The sequence below is a fragment of the Scleropages formosus genome, chromosome 16 (genome assembly GCF_900964775.1).
Source record: "Scleropages formosus chromosome 16, fSclFor1.1, whole genome shotgun sequence".
NCBI classification, from domain to species: domain Eukaryota; kingdom Metazoa; phylum Chordata; class Actinopteri; order Osteoglossiformes; family Osteoglossidae; genus Scleropages; species Scleropages formosus.
In genome coordinates, this window is record NC_041821.1 from 5,491,134 (window position 1) to 5,506,874 (window position 15,741).

General features: G+C 43.7%; 2 protein-coding genes across 3 annotated transcripts; one reads left to right on the forward strand and one right to left on the reverse strand.

Moving 5' to 3' along the window:
* Positions 1-1,054: 1,054 nt before the first annotated feature.
* Positions 1,055-12,076, forward strand: LOC108924565 (calcium uniporter protein, mitochondrial-like). Of its 2 annotated transcripts, none has more exons than XM_018736050.2 (8): positions 1,055-1,503; positions 9,568-9,637; positions 9,855-10,025; positions 10,112-10,216; positions 10,414-10,574; positions 10,665-10,871; positions 11,158-11,274; positions 11,378-12,076. In XM_018736050.2, the coding sequence occupies exons 1-8, from the start codon at positions 1,390-1,392 to the stop codon at positions 11,453-11,455; spliced, it is 1,023 nt and encodes a 340-aa protein (XP_018591566.1). In that variant the 5' UTR covers positions 1,055-1,389; the 3' UTR covers positions 11,456-12,076. The 2 variants fall into 2 exon arrangements, with proteins under 2 accessions (XP_018591566.1, XP_018591567.1); XM_018736051.2 differs by having other exon boundaries at positions 10,668-10,871.
* Positions 12,077-12,801: 725 nt separating this feature from the next.
* Positions 12,802-14,983, reverse strand: pla2g12a (phospholipase A2, group XIIA). The gene is made up of 4 exons (XM_018736052.2): positions 14,471-14,983; positions 13,905-13,981; positions 13,282-13,447; positions 12,802-13,135 (listed from the first exon to the last, which is right to left on the reverse strand). Exons 1-4 carry the CDS (start codon positions 14,703-14,705, stop codon positions 13,017-13,019), a joined length of 597 nt encoding a protein of 198 aa, XP_018591568.1. The 5' UTR covers positions 14,706-14,983; the 3' UTR covers positions 12,802-13,016.
* Positions 14,984-15,741: the final 758 nt, after the last annotated feature.

Sequence of the window (15,741 nt, forward strand, 5' to 3'; positions counted from 1 at the left end):
AAAATTTACCCTTTAATCTTGACTCTGTAAAGTAATTACAGAGAATACATCCTACAATAAACCGAGCATTTATATACTATGGCGAACACTTTATATTGCGGCCCATAGTGCCGTAGGCTTGAATGAGGCGAAAAAGGACGCACCGACAGCGTTCATCTCAAACCTTTATTTGAACACAAGGAAATAACACTCACAATCTGAGGACCCAACTTCCTCCAGAACCTATCGACCCCTCCGCTCAACACCACTTTCTGTTGTTTGTAGTGTTTTTTTTTTCCTCTTCAGACACTCCCGAACACAGTCACCCCATTAGTGTCCCCATAAATTGCCCTAGTGGTTGAACCCTCTAGTTACAATTTACCCACAATTCAACTATTTACAATAAACGCATTCCCGCTCCAACACCAGTAACGCGGGTCGTTACAATATTACAGTGAGCATTTATTATAGTACATATACATCCACCATATTAGAGTAACCACTTGTCCTGGGCAGGATCGCGCTGAACCGGACCTTATCCTGGAAGAATTGGGAGCAAGGCTGGGTGGGGTACTTCCTGGACATGCCCCCCCCCCCGGCAAAGCAAAGACAATTTAGCGTCACCAGTCCACCTGAACTACATGAATTTGGACTGTGGGAGGAACCCACACACATTCCACACAGACTGACCGGGGATCGAACCCATCACGGGTCCCATGTTCTCTCGCCCCATGTAGACGCAGTGAGGCAGCAGCGCTGCGCATCTGCGTGTAGTAAGGAACGTTTCTCAAACCACGTGGGCACCTGAAGTACAGTTATAAACACAGTGCTGAAGTTCAGACTGGTTTAGCAGCTTGTCTCAAAAGTTCAGCGCGTCCATCGCAACGCACTTCCGCCTCCGAGCGACTCAAACACGCATCGCGTCCTTCTGCAGCTTTTTTCGTTATTTTTATTTTTTCATTCGTCCTTCCGCAGCTCGCGGCACCGTAAACTTCGGCTCTCCGCCAACTCCGATTGGACGTGTGGAATAAACGTCGACCAATAGGACGACAGCAGGGCTCAGGCTTGGGAGAAGTTTATGGATAGGCGGGGCTTTGTATTTGAAGAGCGAACGGAGATGGGCGGAGCTTCAGAATGGCAGCCAATCCCCGTCCACCTGCTGGGCGGAGATACTAACATGATGTGGCTCCAACTTGGCAGGACCGCCACGGTGGGAGGAGCTTCAGCCTGAGCGGCGCTTTGAGCTGGGTGGAGCTCGTAAGTGGGCTTCGCGGCAGGCTTGGGCTGGACGGGCGGTTCCTCTGTGTTTTCACCTTCCCAGCCGTTGATCCTTTTCTTTGAAAATTGGCCTGTTTCTCCCGGTTTCGCTGCGGGGACGTGTACACTATGTGGGCGGAGTGATCTGCAGCGATGGGCTCTTTGCTGAGGCTCGGCAAACTCCAGGCTCCACTTTTCCGATGTTTCCTTCAATGTTACAAAGTGTCTGATCCGGGTTCTACCACCACAAAAGAAATCTTCTCAAAGGTAAGATCCAGATGTTTGATCTCTACAAATATTTATAAAAAGTTATCCCCTGAAGAGACCCTCCGGTCTGAACCACGGGATCGTCGGTCCACGTGCTGTGCGTGACAGAGAGAGTGCGGTGTTACATTCATCATGTCATCGCCTCTGATCTCGAAGACAGCACAGTGTAATAACCGACACTGAAGATGTAGTGCAAACCAGCGAATAGTTATAAACAGTGTTAAAGATACAGTGCAACTAACCAATTAACAGTGGTAAGGATACAATAACTAAACAGACCATCAATCAACCTTTTCAAAGATACAGTGTAACGAACTAACAGTGTGTTAAAGATAGTGGGATCCAACAAACAAGTCCTGCTGTCTCACAGGGCCTGGGTGGTGCGAGAGGACGTGGGTTCGAACCCTGCTCAGTCTGTGTGGAGTTTGCCTGTTCTCACCGTGTATCCGTGGGTTTCCTTGGGGTGCTCTGGTTTCCTCCCACAGTCCAAAGACATGCTGTTGAGGTTCACCCATAGTGTGTGAGTGACAGAGAGAGTGTGTGTGTTCCACTGATGTATGGATGAGTGACCCAGTGTAAGTAGCGTATCTAGCAGTGTAAGTCACCACGGTGAATAAGGTGTGTGGACTGATACTACATAGTTCATTGGAAGTGGCTTTGGACAAAAGCATCTACTAAATAAAGAAATGTAAACAAACAGAAACAGTTGTAAAGATACAGTGTGACCCAACAGACCACCAATCAACATTGTTAAAGATACAGTGTAACAAACTGTGTTAGAAATACAGCAAAACAAAATATCCAGTCCAAGTAACAATACCCTGCTAAAAATACAGCGCTACTGAGAATGCAGCCTCAGCAGTCTGTCGCTCTACTTCCATTTTGGTTTCCAGTGTTTTTGGTTTGTAAAAGTGCAAGTCAGCATGTGCACACATCTGATCGCTTTTTTGATTATCTTGCCTTTGTGCTCCTTGGTGAATGTCCATGTGCAATTACGCTGATTGTTTCCTCGGACACATTCGTTGGATCAGGCGTCCTGTTTAAAGTGCTGCTCTGGTAATGAATTCAGTCGGAGCCCTCTAAGTAATAGCACTGACTTTGGGCTTCCGTCCCTCTCAGTTCCCTCTTTCTCATCTCATGCTGCACACAAACACGGAAGATCATCAGTGACTCATGATGAATTCCACTTCTTCCTCCCAGCAGGTTGCTAAACCACATTATTGTAACACAAAATATAATATGTAATGTAAAATGCCCATGCCACTTTCCTTTGCTCAGTATGGTATTTTTTGCTGCAGTTACCATGTTAAACAGTGCAGCAGCTTACTGCATTAACCGAGAAAATATATTGTTATGATTTCATCCTAACAGCAAAGTTGGTGAAGGGGACTAATTGATGGTTATTATTAACGTGTATTATTAATATCCAGTATACTGGTACAAAACATGATGCACAAATTACTGTATGTAATTTGAATGAAATTCTGAGCCTTGTGCAGCTTCTCATCTCCACGGATGTAAAGATTTAGATACTGAATTGGTCTGTTGTCCATGAGTTTAGTAAATTAAGGGGAAGTAAATTTTTCATCACTGGCAGGCATGTTCAAAAACAGAATTTAAGAATGTGTGAAGAGGTGTAACACTTCGACCAGGCTTGCAAGGGTGCTTCCTTTCACTTGAGGCCTGCATGTGCCGCAAAAAAAATTACGCTGCATTGTAACAGCCTCTGCAGTTAAAGCTCCAGGCCCAAGTTAATCTGTTCATTGACTTATGAAACACTTCAGCTGCATGATCTGCTGGAACTACTTGTTGCATTTCTGCGTTCTGCTTTGAGGGACTGATCGCCAGGTCCCGAACGGTCATGCTTCCTAAGACCATAACACAGCAAGGGGCAGCTTTGAGCGTGCGCAGATTTTTCCAGCTGATCCTGCATCAAGGCTCTTAATCTGCAGATCTGGAGAGCTGCAGTGTCATTTTTCTGTCATCCATGAATTTACACCTGGGACAACAAGTGAGGCTAGTTCCTGTACAAATGGAAACGTCTTCTTAACAAACACATTAGAAGGAAAACCAGTCAGCCCGGCAGCTCACCAGGGGCAAGTGGTCACACCTCTCCTGCATGATGGGAGGATAAGCATGAATGATTGTCCCAAACTTCATAAATACATTCACATTGAAAACCACATTGGAACTGCTGTGTGTGACCTTATTGTCGCCATTCATTATTTTCCACTGTAGAGAACACCTGTTTTTAAGTGCATCTCTTAAACTGTACATGCTGCAATATTGAGTCCTAATGCACATCACAGAAAACATTATATACTTTTAAGTGATGCCGCGTTCCAAGGTGGAGCTTCGATAACGTCGTAGAAATTGTACAAATACATCCCACACCTCACTTTTTGCTGGGTTAGAGGAGGATGTGCAGCTGATTGTTTTTGCATTTTATTCCTGAATATTGTGTGCTGTTCACAAAACAATCTTAGATTGATATCTGACAGTGGCGCGGTTTTCAGACAGACATCCTGTTTATTAGTTTTGCAGGGTCTGATGACGAGATTCAACATTAAAGGGACGGCACAGGTACAAAATGATGTCCAGGGGAATTTTCCAGCTGAAGACACCAGGGAAACACCAGCACCGCATTTACTTGGAATAATTTTTCACTTTCACCTCTGTATCATAAAGATACAAAGTGCACCAAAGTGTAAATGTGATATTAATATTACCAAAGTGCAGGCTATTGTTACCTAAGTCAATGAATTTCACAAATGAACCCAGAGGAGATAACCATGAGTAAACAGGGACAGACTTCTGGAACTGCACATTTGGGTGTGGTTGATCACTGTTGTTACAGCTCAGCATTTCCCATAATTCCCCACAATGAGACACAGCCTCACACGAGGGCTGTATTTTTGTTTCCTCTGAAGCCATGATCACGAAGGGCAGACGGGAGCAGACCCGTGCTGCAACTTGCGAACATTGACCAACGTTACCCCGCTAGCTGTAGCGCCTTGGCAAGAAGATCACGCTGGGTTCAAGTCCGAGTGGGGCAAAGCATTCTGGGTGACGAGTGTTGAGCGTGGAGATGAAACGGTAGGGATAGGATGTGGGAACGTGGGCGGTTTCACAGTAACTCAATAGAAGAACCTTGTGCTTCACATTAGTGCTGCATTTCGCTTTGCGCTGCGTAGACAAACTTTTCTCACATACTTTTTTTACGCTAAACACCAAGACACTGTGCAGGACCACACTGTATAGCCTCAAACTATATACCCGCATGCTGTGTACCTACACGTTGCAGAGCCTAACACTGCATAGCAACATACTGCAGAGCCTCCCATTGCACACCTACCCGTTGTATATTTACACACTGTAAAGCCTCACACTATATTCCCACATGATATTTACTTAAACTGTAGAGCCTCGCACTATATTCCCACATGCCATACACCGACAGACTATATACCCACAAGCTGTATATCTATACATTGTAGAGAATAACATTGCACACCTATACACTGTTAACCTCAAAGTTAAATAGCCAGATGGTGTAGAGCCTCACACTATATACCCTGTGTGTATCTACACTGTAGGGCCTAATACTGTATATCCACATGCTGTATACATGCAGTCTGTAGATATGTACTGTGAGACAAGTATATGTATCTAAATAGTATAAATACCAGTATTAATGTATACTGGTTCATATGGTGGGGGACTGTACTCAGGGATCGTGTCTGCATCCAAATCTCTCCTGTCGATGTAACGCACCCTTCGTATTGTTCGCTGAGACGTACGTCTGCGGTTTGGCTGTCAGTTCGGACGGCTGCACACGCCTGTGTTTGAATCAGCCCTGCACTGAGTTAGCTGGTCGGATGAGGTCCTCAGCGCTGGACGGTAACTGGGGATTCACTGGAGTGAGTAATGCCACACCACTGTGGATCCTCTGTCCATACCTCACAATTGTTCCCCAGGGGCTTATACTCGTAACTCATTCCCCAGCGAGTCCCCACCACTCTAGGGGGGTCATTGCTCAGGCCTGAGACCAGGGGGAGACGGAGAGGTGATATTTCACTGCGGCAAAAGTTATAACATCCGGCTCCCCTGCAGTGTTGGTGGGGAAATGAAACGGTCCATCACCTTGACGGGTGTGATTACCGCGCAGCCCCACACGATTGTGGGTGTGCGTGTGTGCAACCCTTCCCCCTTTATTAGTGGCAGTGTACCCAATGATGCACACTTTCCATCCCACTAAGCTGCCAGGTTGACAAGTACTGATGCTTCTTCAGCCCATGTATCATTCAAGGGCCATGTGACAGCTGCCTCATGCTGCTCACATCGATCGCTTGAGAGGAATAATCTGTCTCCAATTTCACGGCGAGGGGGCGGAGATGCACTCTATCCAGTTTTGTGCAGGGCTCTTGGAATTGACAGGAGCTTGCATTTGTGGTGATTGCTGCCTTCTTATCGGTCTCCTCCAGGAGAAATTCTGAACTTGTATGTTCAAGGGTGGGCACTGTGCAGCTCCGAGCTGCTTTATTTCACACCTCACATGAAAAATGATTGAGAGACTCGTCTAGGGTTTACAGACCTTTGTCTTCAACTGGTTGGTAACAATGAAGCCTTCCTGTTCAAGTATCTGGGGAAAAAAGGGTCATGCTGGATGGTGATGGGAACTGAGATTCAGATCCTAGCAGGAAGACTGCTGTTGGACCCTTGAAAAAAATATTAATGGTAAGAACAGGTTTAGTCACTGTTTGATCATCATAACTGTCTAAATACGTCAAATCTGAGTATTTTTACTGGAACAAAGCTGCCTCACTTAAAGGTCCTACAGTATGACCCCTACTGAGACTTGAACCAGCAATATTGAGGTTATGAGTCTGTTTATTTAACGTCACCCGCTATAGTGCCTCTATCCTTATGTGGCCAGTAATTCGTTGATCTATAAAAGCCATCTTGATAGATTTCTTAAAATATCATGATTTAATCACATTATTTTCTCATCATTTAATCAAATAAATGAATTTAATTTATTAATATTATTATTTATGTTATGTTGAAATTCCAGATTTTATAGTCACAAATGTTTTATGGAAACATTTTTGTGTCTAATTTTGCTAAATGTTTTAGTACTTTGTAAGCGTTTACAATTATTTGCTTAAATGCTTGTAATTCCTGAAAATTCCTGTAGTCAGTGGGGTGTTGAATTAACTTTCATTAAGAGGCTCTTTGGCATACAGAGTGTTGCTATTACAGCGAAGGGACAAATTACTTGGCTGCTTAATGGCGGCAAACATCTTAGCCATGCATTTTGTGTACTTTTTCTCATTACGTGGTGCTGAACAAACACTCTGGACAAAAAGCTCTAGTCCCGTGAAAATGTAATATGAGGCATTTACTAATGTCATTCTCCTAAAAACTCATTTGGCCTATTCAATCGGCTGTTGATGCCTTTTGGCTTCTTCGTGCCCCATCAAATCAAATCAAATGTCTATCTTTTTGAAATCCTGTTTTCTCCAACTTTTGCAGCAGAGGTTGTCAGGCCTCCAAGGAGCCTTCAACATTAAAAATCCCAATGAAATCTCCCCTCCCCTCAGCTGCACCCACTAATGACCTTTACCAAATAATGACCTTTATTCACAGTCGAATGCACCCCAGCAATGAACTCTCCCTCTGAGTCTGTGAAAGCATAATCTGTACACTACTTCACTACTATCTTTGTTGTCAAGAAAAAAAAATCTTACATCTTTCAAGTGACAGTTTCTCAGGGCTTCTTTCTACAACACAAAGCAAGTAGTGGATGGGGGGGGGGCTGCAGTACATCCCCTGCACAACCAGCGGGAAATAGCATGTGTTCAGTTTTCCTTCAGAGCCCTTCACATCTGGTCTTTTACTTGTCTGTTCTTCTGTGATCACCAGAGCCACCATTCTCTTTGTCATTTAAACAAAATCGAATGAGAAAAGCCACAGTCTATAAAGAAGAGCAGCCCCACTAACATTATTCTGTCCAGGAAGAGCTAGAGCTCAGGAGAATACCCTCATTTTCATTGGGCTCATGCATCTGCTGCTGCAGCGTCTATCCACCCCCAGTGCGACAGAGAATTCAAGGGTGTGAGAACATTTCTCTAGATGCTGAGAAGTTCCCCTGCAGCTCTTCTGTTTGTCTGTTCAACCTGTTTTCTCATATCTGCCCAACAAGGAAGCACCTGCCCAGTGTCATTTGCATGGTGGATTTGCTATGTAAGTGTGCCTAACTGTCATATGGTGATAATGGTGACAGCAGTGTCATGGGCATGTCACAATATTTTGCTCCCGTACTTCAGACTGGACCTTGACTAGGGAACTGTGGGTTTGGGCAGAGACAGGGTTAACTTCTGGAGAAATACAGGGCAGACTGGACGTGGATGTCTTGGAAATGGACACGGTGACTTTCTAGAAGACTGCGAACAGGTTTGACATGGGTGGTCTTCTGGAGGTCCAAGGGCAGGTTGCACATGGACATGGTGACCTTCTGAAGAATCATGGACAGGTTGGATATGGAATGAGTGACCTTCTGGAAAGCAGCAGGCAGGTTGGACATTGGTAGCAGACAGTTCCTCTGGGTAGATTTCTGTTTTTTTTTTTTTTTTTTCTTTTTTTTTGGTTCCTCTGATTTATTGCAATCCCTTTCCTCCCAAAAAATTTAAATTACTTATGATAATTTCCAGCTCTCGTATGATGACACACACATCTTCATCCACTAATGTTGTCAAGGATGACTATTTGTGACTACTTAAGTGCATCTTCATTTGTTAGCCATGTGAAAACAGGGTGAAAAGCTCATCATACATCATCTTTATGCCTTGTAAGTGATCATTTGGTTTTTTCATTCTCTGATAACATTGGTTTTATTTATTCATTGTTTTTGGCCAATGTCTGTCTGTGTATTTCCTACTACTAAATGCACAGCGCCTGCTGAATATGAGGGATGCTTCATTTTGTCAAAAATTCTTCATCATAGAATAATTTATGAGAAAGATTATATTCTCTGTTCCACTGTATTTTAGGCAGTTATCATGGGGGTGTGAGCGGAGATGGCTATTTCATTAACATTTTCATTTTTCTCACTTAGAACAAACAGGTGTGACTTGTGTGAATTAGCATTTTTATTGAATATATTTCCATGAAACAGTTTGGTGACAGGGTAAATATCCTGCTTAGTGCTAATGCCCCATGACCAGCAAAATTAAATTTCCAATCATTAATTCCCTGATTTCTATGGGGTAGTTTTTTGAGTTGTGTTACTTTTCATTTTCCACAATTTAATTTATTTGCAAAGAACACATTTTATAACCACAATCAACAGTTTTTTTTTTTTTTTTTTTTTTTTTTTTTCTTTTTTTAAACCTTTCTCATTACAAAACTCCTGTTAGGTATGAAGCAACTTTTGAAAAGGAGTCTTTATGGCAAAATTACTTTTTTCACTTAGTTAAGTTTAATAAACTGGTAAATTGTGTAAACAAGACCAGACAATGATTTGAGAGCAACCTTGGCGACTGAGGACTGTACAGTTAAGAGAAAATTACACACATTAGTGCTTCTTTTCTTCAAAAAAGCCCAACATTCTCATGTAAGTCTGTCCTCAGCAAACTGAAAGTCCCAGTTCTATCCAGGGCTGCAAGAACTTCAGATATTGATGTATTTGAAAAAACTAAAATATTGCATGAAGGATAAGAAAAGCTGAAAATGAATGTATTTCTATGTTTGTTCAGCTCTTTTCTACTTGTGTCTAGTCTCTAGTGTGTCTTGCACTTCTCCATGGAGTAAATCGTGTTAGAAATTCAGTGGCATGACTCAGAGCTATTTGGACACTATCCAGTATGACGCACCACCTATGATCAAGACTGAGCAACCTATCAGGAAAGATGATATTCAGTGCCAAAATTATGGATCTCTGTTAAGGAGCACATGATGAGCTTTTGTCTGCAGAGAAAGGCACAGAAATGAATTCTCCCTGTGTGTAATAACATGTAATGAATGGGGGGAAACAAAGCATCATGTTGTTTCCCTTGATTTCAGATTCTCTCCAAGAGGCACCTTTGGGCACCGGGCAGAGTTGTCTACTACAGCACACTATCTCCCTCTAATGGTATGGTTATGCCATAACACTTGAGCAAAAATAATACCGAATCGCTAAGCCTTCAGTTCTCGACTGTCAGAATATAGAGAGTTGTTGGAGAAAAGCCATAATGCATGATTTACGCCTGTACTTATACTCCCAAGCAAGGGCTCAATTGCTTAACAGACACAAAGCAAAATCTGACTTCAAAGCATTATTGTGCATTAAGTGCTGACCTGTGTTGCAGATCTTTCCGTAGAGTACAAGCATGGCCGCCCGGTACTGGCAGTACCCTTGCCCTCCAGGAACGAGCGCTGCCTCTTCTTCCTGCGGCCCATGTTGATGGATGTGACAGACTTCCTACGTGACATTCAGAAGGAAGACCCTGGAATCCATCGTGCCGTGGTTCTCACTGCAGGTGAGTGGCTGCTCCGCATGCGACCCTTTGGTCAGGAGTCGTCCTTTCTCGTCATTCAGTTCACGGGCTCTCAAACCCTCTTCTAGGTGGGGACCAGGTGTCTGGCACCACATCCATTGACAGCCTGCTCAAGGGAGACTTCCACCTCCTCATCAACGACATCACCTTCAGTGTGCACTCCCCCACCCCCGGTAACTGAGCAGTAACACACTACGATTTCTCTATTTTCAGCTTTACCTGCCCACAGGGGTCACTGCTAATTGGTTCCGCTAAACTGAAGTGCTCAACAGTACCTCTATCTTAATACACCCCCACTGCTGAAAGCAAAACTGTCCTCAGGTGCATTTAGCAATATTCTGACAACTCCCTGTGCTCTCTTGGGGGACAGAGAAGTCATCTTCTGAACGTGCAGCAGACATCCAGGACATGAAGACCCTTGTCCATATGCTGTACGCTGCCATGCATCTACCACCCCACCAGCTGCGCAAGGAAAAAGAGCTGCTGCAGAGACTGGACTTCCTGAGACAGGAGCTCACCCCGCTGGAGAAGGTAGACACCAATGGGCCATGCACAGAGCGGAGAGCTCAGCAGGAAGTTCTGTTTCTGTTAAATTGTGCGTGTTGTCTTGTGTGCACGAAGCAGGCCAAGGACGAGGTTGTTCAAAGGGCCGAGTTGAAAACCACCAGGGTTTTGTGGACCGGCCTAGCCCTGATGTCTGTGCAGACCGGCGCCCTAGCTTGGCTCACCTGGTGGGTGTACTCCTGGGACATTATGGAGCCTGTCACCTACTTCCTCACCTACTCCACCAGCATTGGGATCTTTGCGTACTACATTCTCACTAAGCAGGTACCTCGCTTATGTCTGGAATACCTGTTATGACTCTTTTTGGATTTACTCGGGTTGAGTCAGAGGAATAATTAGTTCTGGGTGTTCACATGGAGTAAAATCTCACGTAAACACCACACCACTCACTGAGATGCAGGTTAATGATGCAGTAAGACAAGGGTGCTGCTGTTCAGTGTGCCTACATTCTCCCCCATGCTTTTCATGGGCTGCTGAGCTCAGCATCTACCTGTCACTCTGCACAACCTACAAGATGGGGCCTGATGATGCTGCTGCTTGCTTTCCTCAGGACTACGTGTATCCAGATGTTAAAGACAGACAGTTTCTGCACTATTTCTACAAAGGGGCCAAGAAGCAGCGCTTCAATATACAGAAGTACAACCGGCTGAAAGAGGAACTGTCTATGGTACAGTACTGTCTTTACGTGTTTTACGAGGACATGTGTGGTCTGGACTCACGCAGGGTTGGTCGTGGAGATGACTGCCAATGTTTCCTTTGTGCATCATCAGGTGGAGGAGGACCTTCGACGGTTGAGGAGCCCAGTCAAGCTGGGGCTTCCCGTGGAACAAGTGCAGGCCAACCCGTGAAGAGATCGGACAACACACATTCCCGCAACCTGGTTGCCACAGAAAACACACGTGTGTATGCTGATAGTAACTAATTAATACGCAAAAGTGTACAAACTGGAAAAGACTGAGTCTTGCCAAAACACAAACATTCACTCAAGGACACAGTCCACTATTGCCACATTTTATTGAGTTTGTTGATAGAATGGTGGCTTCTCTTTCCCAACTTCCAACTTCAGTGACATAACTTCAGTATCATTTACGAGATGGCTTGGAAGTTTCAGAAAAAACACTGGAGTAAACTGTGTACTAACAGAATAGCTTTCTTCTGTGAGCCATTATGTTACCATGCCAATCACTTGATAAAAAAAAAATTCCAACTGCACAGTTCTTTGTAAATATCAACAAATCTTGTTTTACCAAATCAAGTTTCAGTGAATGAGTCTTTAAATACACATGACTCTTAACACCAGAGAACAATTAGTGAAGAAAGAGAAGCCCAAAGGATTATTAAACATATCTTTTGTCAGGAAAAAGACTAAAATGTGGGCTGATTGAAGTACAGAACCAAACTTGTTTTTCCTATTACAGCTTTGGAATGAACATTCAAAAATAAACTGGAAACATTCCCATCTTTGAAAATTTGTAACTTGATCATTCATGACATGATGAATGAGGCAGTGTACTTGAAAGACAAGAGGGCAGTAAGGACACCCCACTGCAGTATTCCAGATCAAGAATAATCTGAGCATTTGTTTAAATGGCCCTGCTTCTGTAAATCAGAAACAGTTTTTATTCTTAAGCATATTTAATCTGATAAAACTGTAGTGCAATTATCACATTCTGGGGGAGAATAGGTGGGTAAAAGGTGCTATAAATCTTAGTTATTTAATTTCAAGTTTACATTTACCATTTCAATATTTAATCACATTCAACATTGTCAAAAACTGCATAAAATGGCAAATCCCTACAAGATGTAGTGCAAATGCTACAGTTAAAACTCTTAGTGTTATGTTTTTTTACTATATTTTCAGTTCCAGTTATGCTTAACAGTGTACAGCAATGCTTTGAAGGGGATGTTTTTGTTCACTTGAGAAGGGATTACATTCTATGCTGCATAGCAAACATGGACATGGGAGGGGGACATACTGCACACACACACGCACACGCACACGCACACACACACACATATATATATATAGATCCCTGATCTGGGACTAAACTTTGTAATACTTAACATGTTTAGTCTTGGTTTAGTGCAAATTGTGATCAATAAAACAAGTCCCATCCCCACAAGGCAAAAACACTCATCACTGCATTTAATAAAAAAAATAAAAAAAAAAAAAAAAAAAAAACAGAACCTTTGCACAACAAACCTGGTAAACAAACATGTACACCCAGGCAGAAATCAATGATGTTAGGAAAACTCATACTGATGAATATTTGAGTGTGTAATAAATGGTCACACACTCACTGTTAAAAGTCAGGACTGACAGCTTTGCTAGTGTGAGTTCTGAGGCACGTTCCCGTGAAGAAAAGGTTTGATGTCCACCACTGAGCCAGCCCACACAGAGAGCTCCTCTTACAGCTCTACCTTGTCTTCATACCTGCACATGCAAGAAGCCCGCTGGCTGTCCAGGAAAGGCTTACATCCCAAGTGCATGACAGCATCAAACAGAAGCCTCACGGCCGACTCACAGGCTGCGGGACAGGACAAAACAATCAACAGGCATGCCTTAATGCAACATTCAGAAGTCAATACATGGAAATCAATACTCAGAAGTGCCAATGCAAGGGGGGGGGGGGGGGGGGGAGGAGGAGAAGAGTTCTCAAAATTTAGTACTTACCTTGCACACTTTGAGACAAGCCCAATGTCCGCTGCACATTCCTGCAGATGGTTTCCAAACAAACCTGAAATTCCTCATCGCAGTCGTGCTTGTCACTGCCACAAGTGTCATAGCAGCGGTCATGCTGATTACAACACTTGGTCATTGAAGGGATGCCAATGTCGAACTAGAGCAAAGCAAAAAGGAAAAAAAAGAAAAAAAAAAAAGCTTTATGAAGCTGCCAGAAGCCAAGGTAAGCTCATATTTGCTTAGGTATAAATGTGTTGCAATGCCTTCAGTAAATATGAGTGACCTTTGACTTACATTACATCATTTGTGAAGAGTATACTTTTATCCAAAGAACCAGACACAGCTTTATGAGTGTTGACTTTATCCACTGATCAAGGTGGATATTCTGCTGAAGAAATTTAGGTAAAGCACCCTTCTCAAGGGTACAACAGAGGGGACTACAGTTTGAAACCTTGTAGCCCCACGTACAGTTCCTTTACCACAGTCAGTGGACTTCAATCGATCAATTTAAGGAAAAATTTGTTAAAAAAAAAAAACTATATTTTGCTTGCAGTAACTGAACCTCCCTTTCCAATCACTCATATCACTGCCAGTTATTTTATTGGTAACTATACCTGAACCCCAAACAGAGGAGATCCGCAACCATTAGGAGGTGGTGGTTTATATCTAGGTCGAGGTATAGGCTTATAACCTGGGGTGAAAAGTGAAAAGATGTATAAGGAAAAGAAGAGAAAATATTCAGACACATTGACATTCAAGTTGCACGGCAGGAGCCAACTCCAGAAACTTATTTCTCACAATAGCTAGAACAATGTATACTAAATGATCTCCAGATAATTATTAATGACATCAGAGGGACTTGGGAGACCAGGGCGCTTATTTTCTACATTCAATGTTGTAACACACATTGCGATGACAGATTGGGATTTAGGAGGCATCAGGTGTGTTGTTCTGCTCAGTAAAGACCAGGATGGAAGACATCAGATCAGTGAGGGAAACAAGGCGAGCGGAGACTGGCAAGAAGAAGAGCACTAAAGTGTAATGGAGGAGTGCAGTACGCCTAAGTTAGTAAGGCGTAGTAAGTAAAGAAAAGATCAGAAAAGAGTAGTAAAGATCAGTGGTGGCAAACAAGGGTCCAATCCAGAAGATAAGTGAAGATATGGTGAAAAAAGGAGCCCACCGTCGCTGCAACGATAATGGCACAGGCCGTCCTCTCCCCCGAACAGGTCGAGCGCTGCGTTCAGGTACGTGTCTATTTTGTGGACCCCGTTCCGGATGGTCTTCAGGGTCATCCTCCAGTCCGGGGTCTCGGGCTCCCCGCGAGAATTATCATGTTTGCAGGAACACACGCGACTCACGAACCCGAAGGACAACAGCACGGCGAACACGCAAAGCAGCAGGGAGTGCATGATCATGATAGTTTGTCAGAGTTAGTCAGTCAGTCAGTCAGTGCGCCTGCTTCAGTAGAGCAAAACGCGGGGTTCGTTCTGCGTGCTACCTAGCTGTAGCTAAACTGGAACAGCCTGCCCGCTTTCTTTCAAAGTCAGATACATGATGAGTTAAATACATAAACACGGCTTAATTTACTTATACGGCTTGCTCCCCTGCTCGTTCTCGAGCCGAACGCATTCAGGCTTGTAGCTACTGCTCAAGTCACAGGCAACATCGCTATAGTTATACTTCCGGGTTGTAGCAATAGTGTCGCTCACTTTAACATTTCTACTTCCGGGTCCTTTAGCCATTTCCGTCGGTTTTAATATTTCCGTCTTCAGCTTCTCATTCTCTCAGAATCAGAATGAAAATGAGGTTTTATTTGCCAAGTGTGCTGAGGCACACAAGGAATTTGCTTTGGTGCTTTCAGTATTAGAGACAATAGACGAGACAGCTGACACACAGAATAAATACATAGCATATTTACAGAGTAAAAAGAATAAATACAAAAAAAAAGTACATTCAAAAGTGAAGGGATATATTGTACTCATAGGAGACCTACAGGGGAGTGTAGCTGTTCACGAGGGTGATGGCCCGAGGGGAAAAACTATTCTTGTGTCTTGTTCTGGCAGACAGTGCTTTGTAACGCCTGCCAGAGGGGACAAGCGTGAAGAGTTTGTGCCCAGGATCAGTGATCATTTTGCCCGTCCGCTTCCTCATTCTGGTCTCATACAAGACCTGAAGGGTAGGCAGGGGTGCACCAATGATCCTCTCAGCTGTCTTGACCGTCTTCTGCAGCCTAATTCTGTCTGATTGGGCTTCCGAGTCAAACCAGACCGTTATGGCAGTGCATAGGACAGACTCAAGGACAGCTGAGTAGAACCACATCCGCAGATGCTGTGGCAGGTTGAACTTCTTCAGTTGGCGAAGGAAGTTCATCTGCTGTTGGGCCTTTTCCACCATGGAGTCAATAGAACTGTCACACTTCAGATCCCAGGAGATTGTTGGACCCAGGAACAA

What these genes read in the sequence shown, in the direction of transcription:
- LOC108924565 (XM_018736050.2), top strand. Translation starts at nt 1,390, where the DNA reads ATGGGCTCTTTGCTGAGGCTCGGCAAACTCCAGGCTCCACTTTTCCGA. An exon ending in CAAAAGAAATCTTCTCAAAG is followed by an intron (nt 1,504 to 9,567) that starts GTAAGATCCAGA and finishes CCTTGATTTCAG; the next exon opens with ATTCTCTCCAAGAGGCACCT. An exon ending in CACACTATCTCCCTCTAATG is followed by an intron (nt 9,638 to 9,854) that starts GTATGGTTATGC and finishes CCTGTGTTGCAG; the next exon opens with ATCTTTCCGTAGAGTACAAG.
- pla2g12a (XM_018736052.2), bottom strand. Translation starts at nt 14,705, where the DNA reads ATGATCATGCACTCCCTGCTGCTTTGCGTGTTCGCCGTGCTGTTGTCC. An exon ending in CCATTATCGTTGCAGCGACG is followed by an intron (nt 13,982 to 14,470) that starts GTGGGCTCCTTT and finishes TTTTCACCCCAG; the next exon opens with GTTATAAGCCTATACCTCGA. An exon ending in CTTGTCTCAAAGTGTGCAAG is followed by an intron (nt 13,136 to 13,281) that starts GTAAGTACTAAA and finishes CCTGTCCCGCAG; the next exon opens with CCTGTGAGTCGGCCGTGAGG.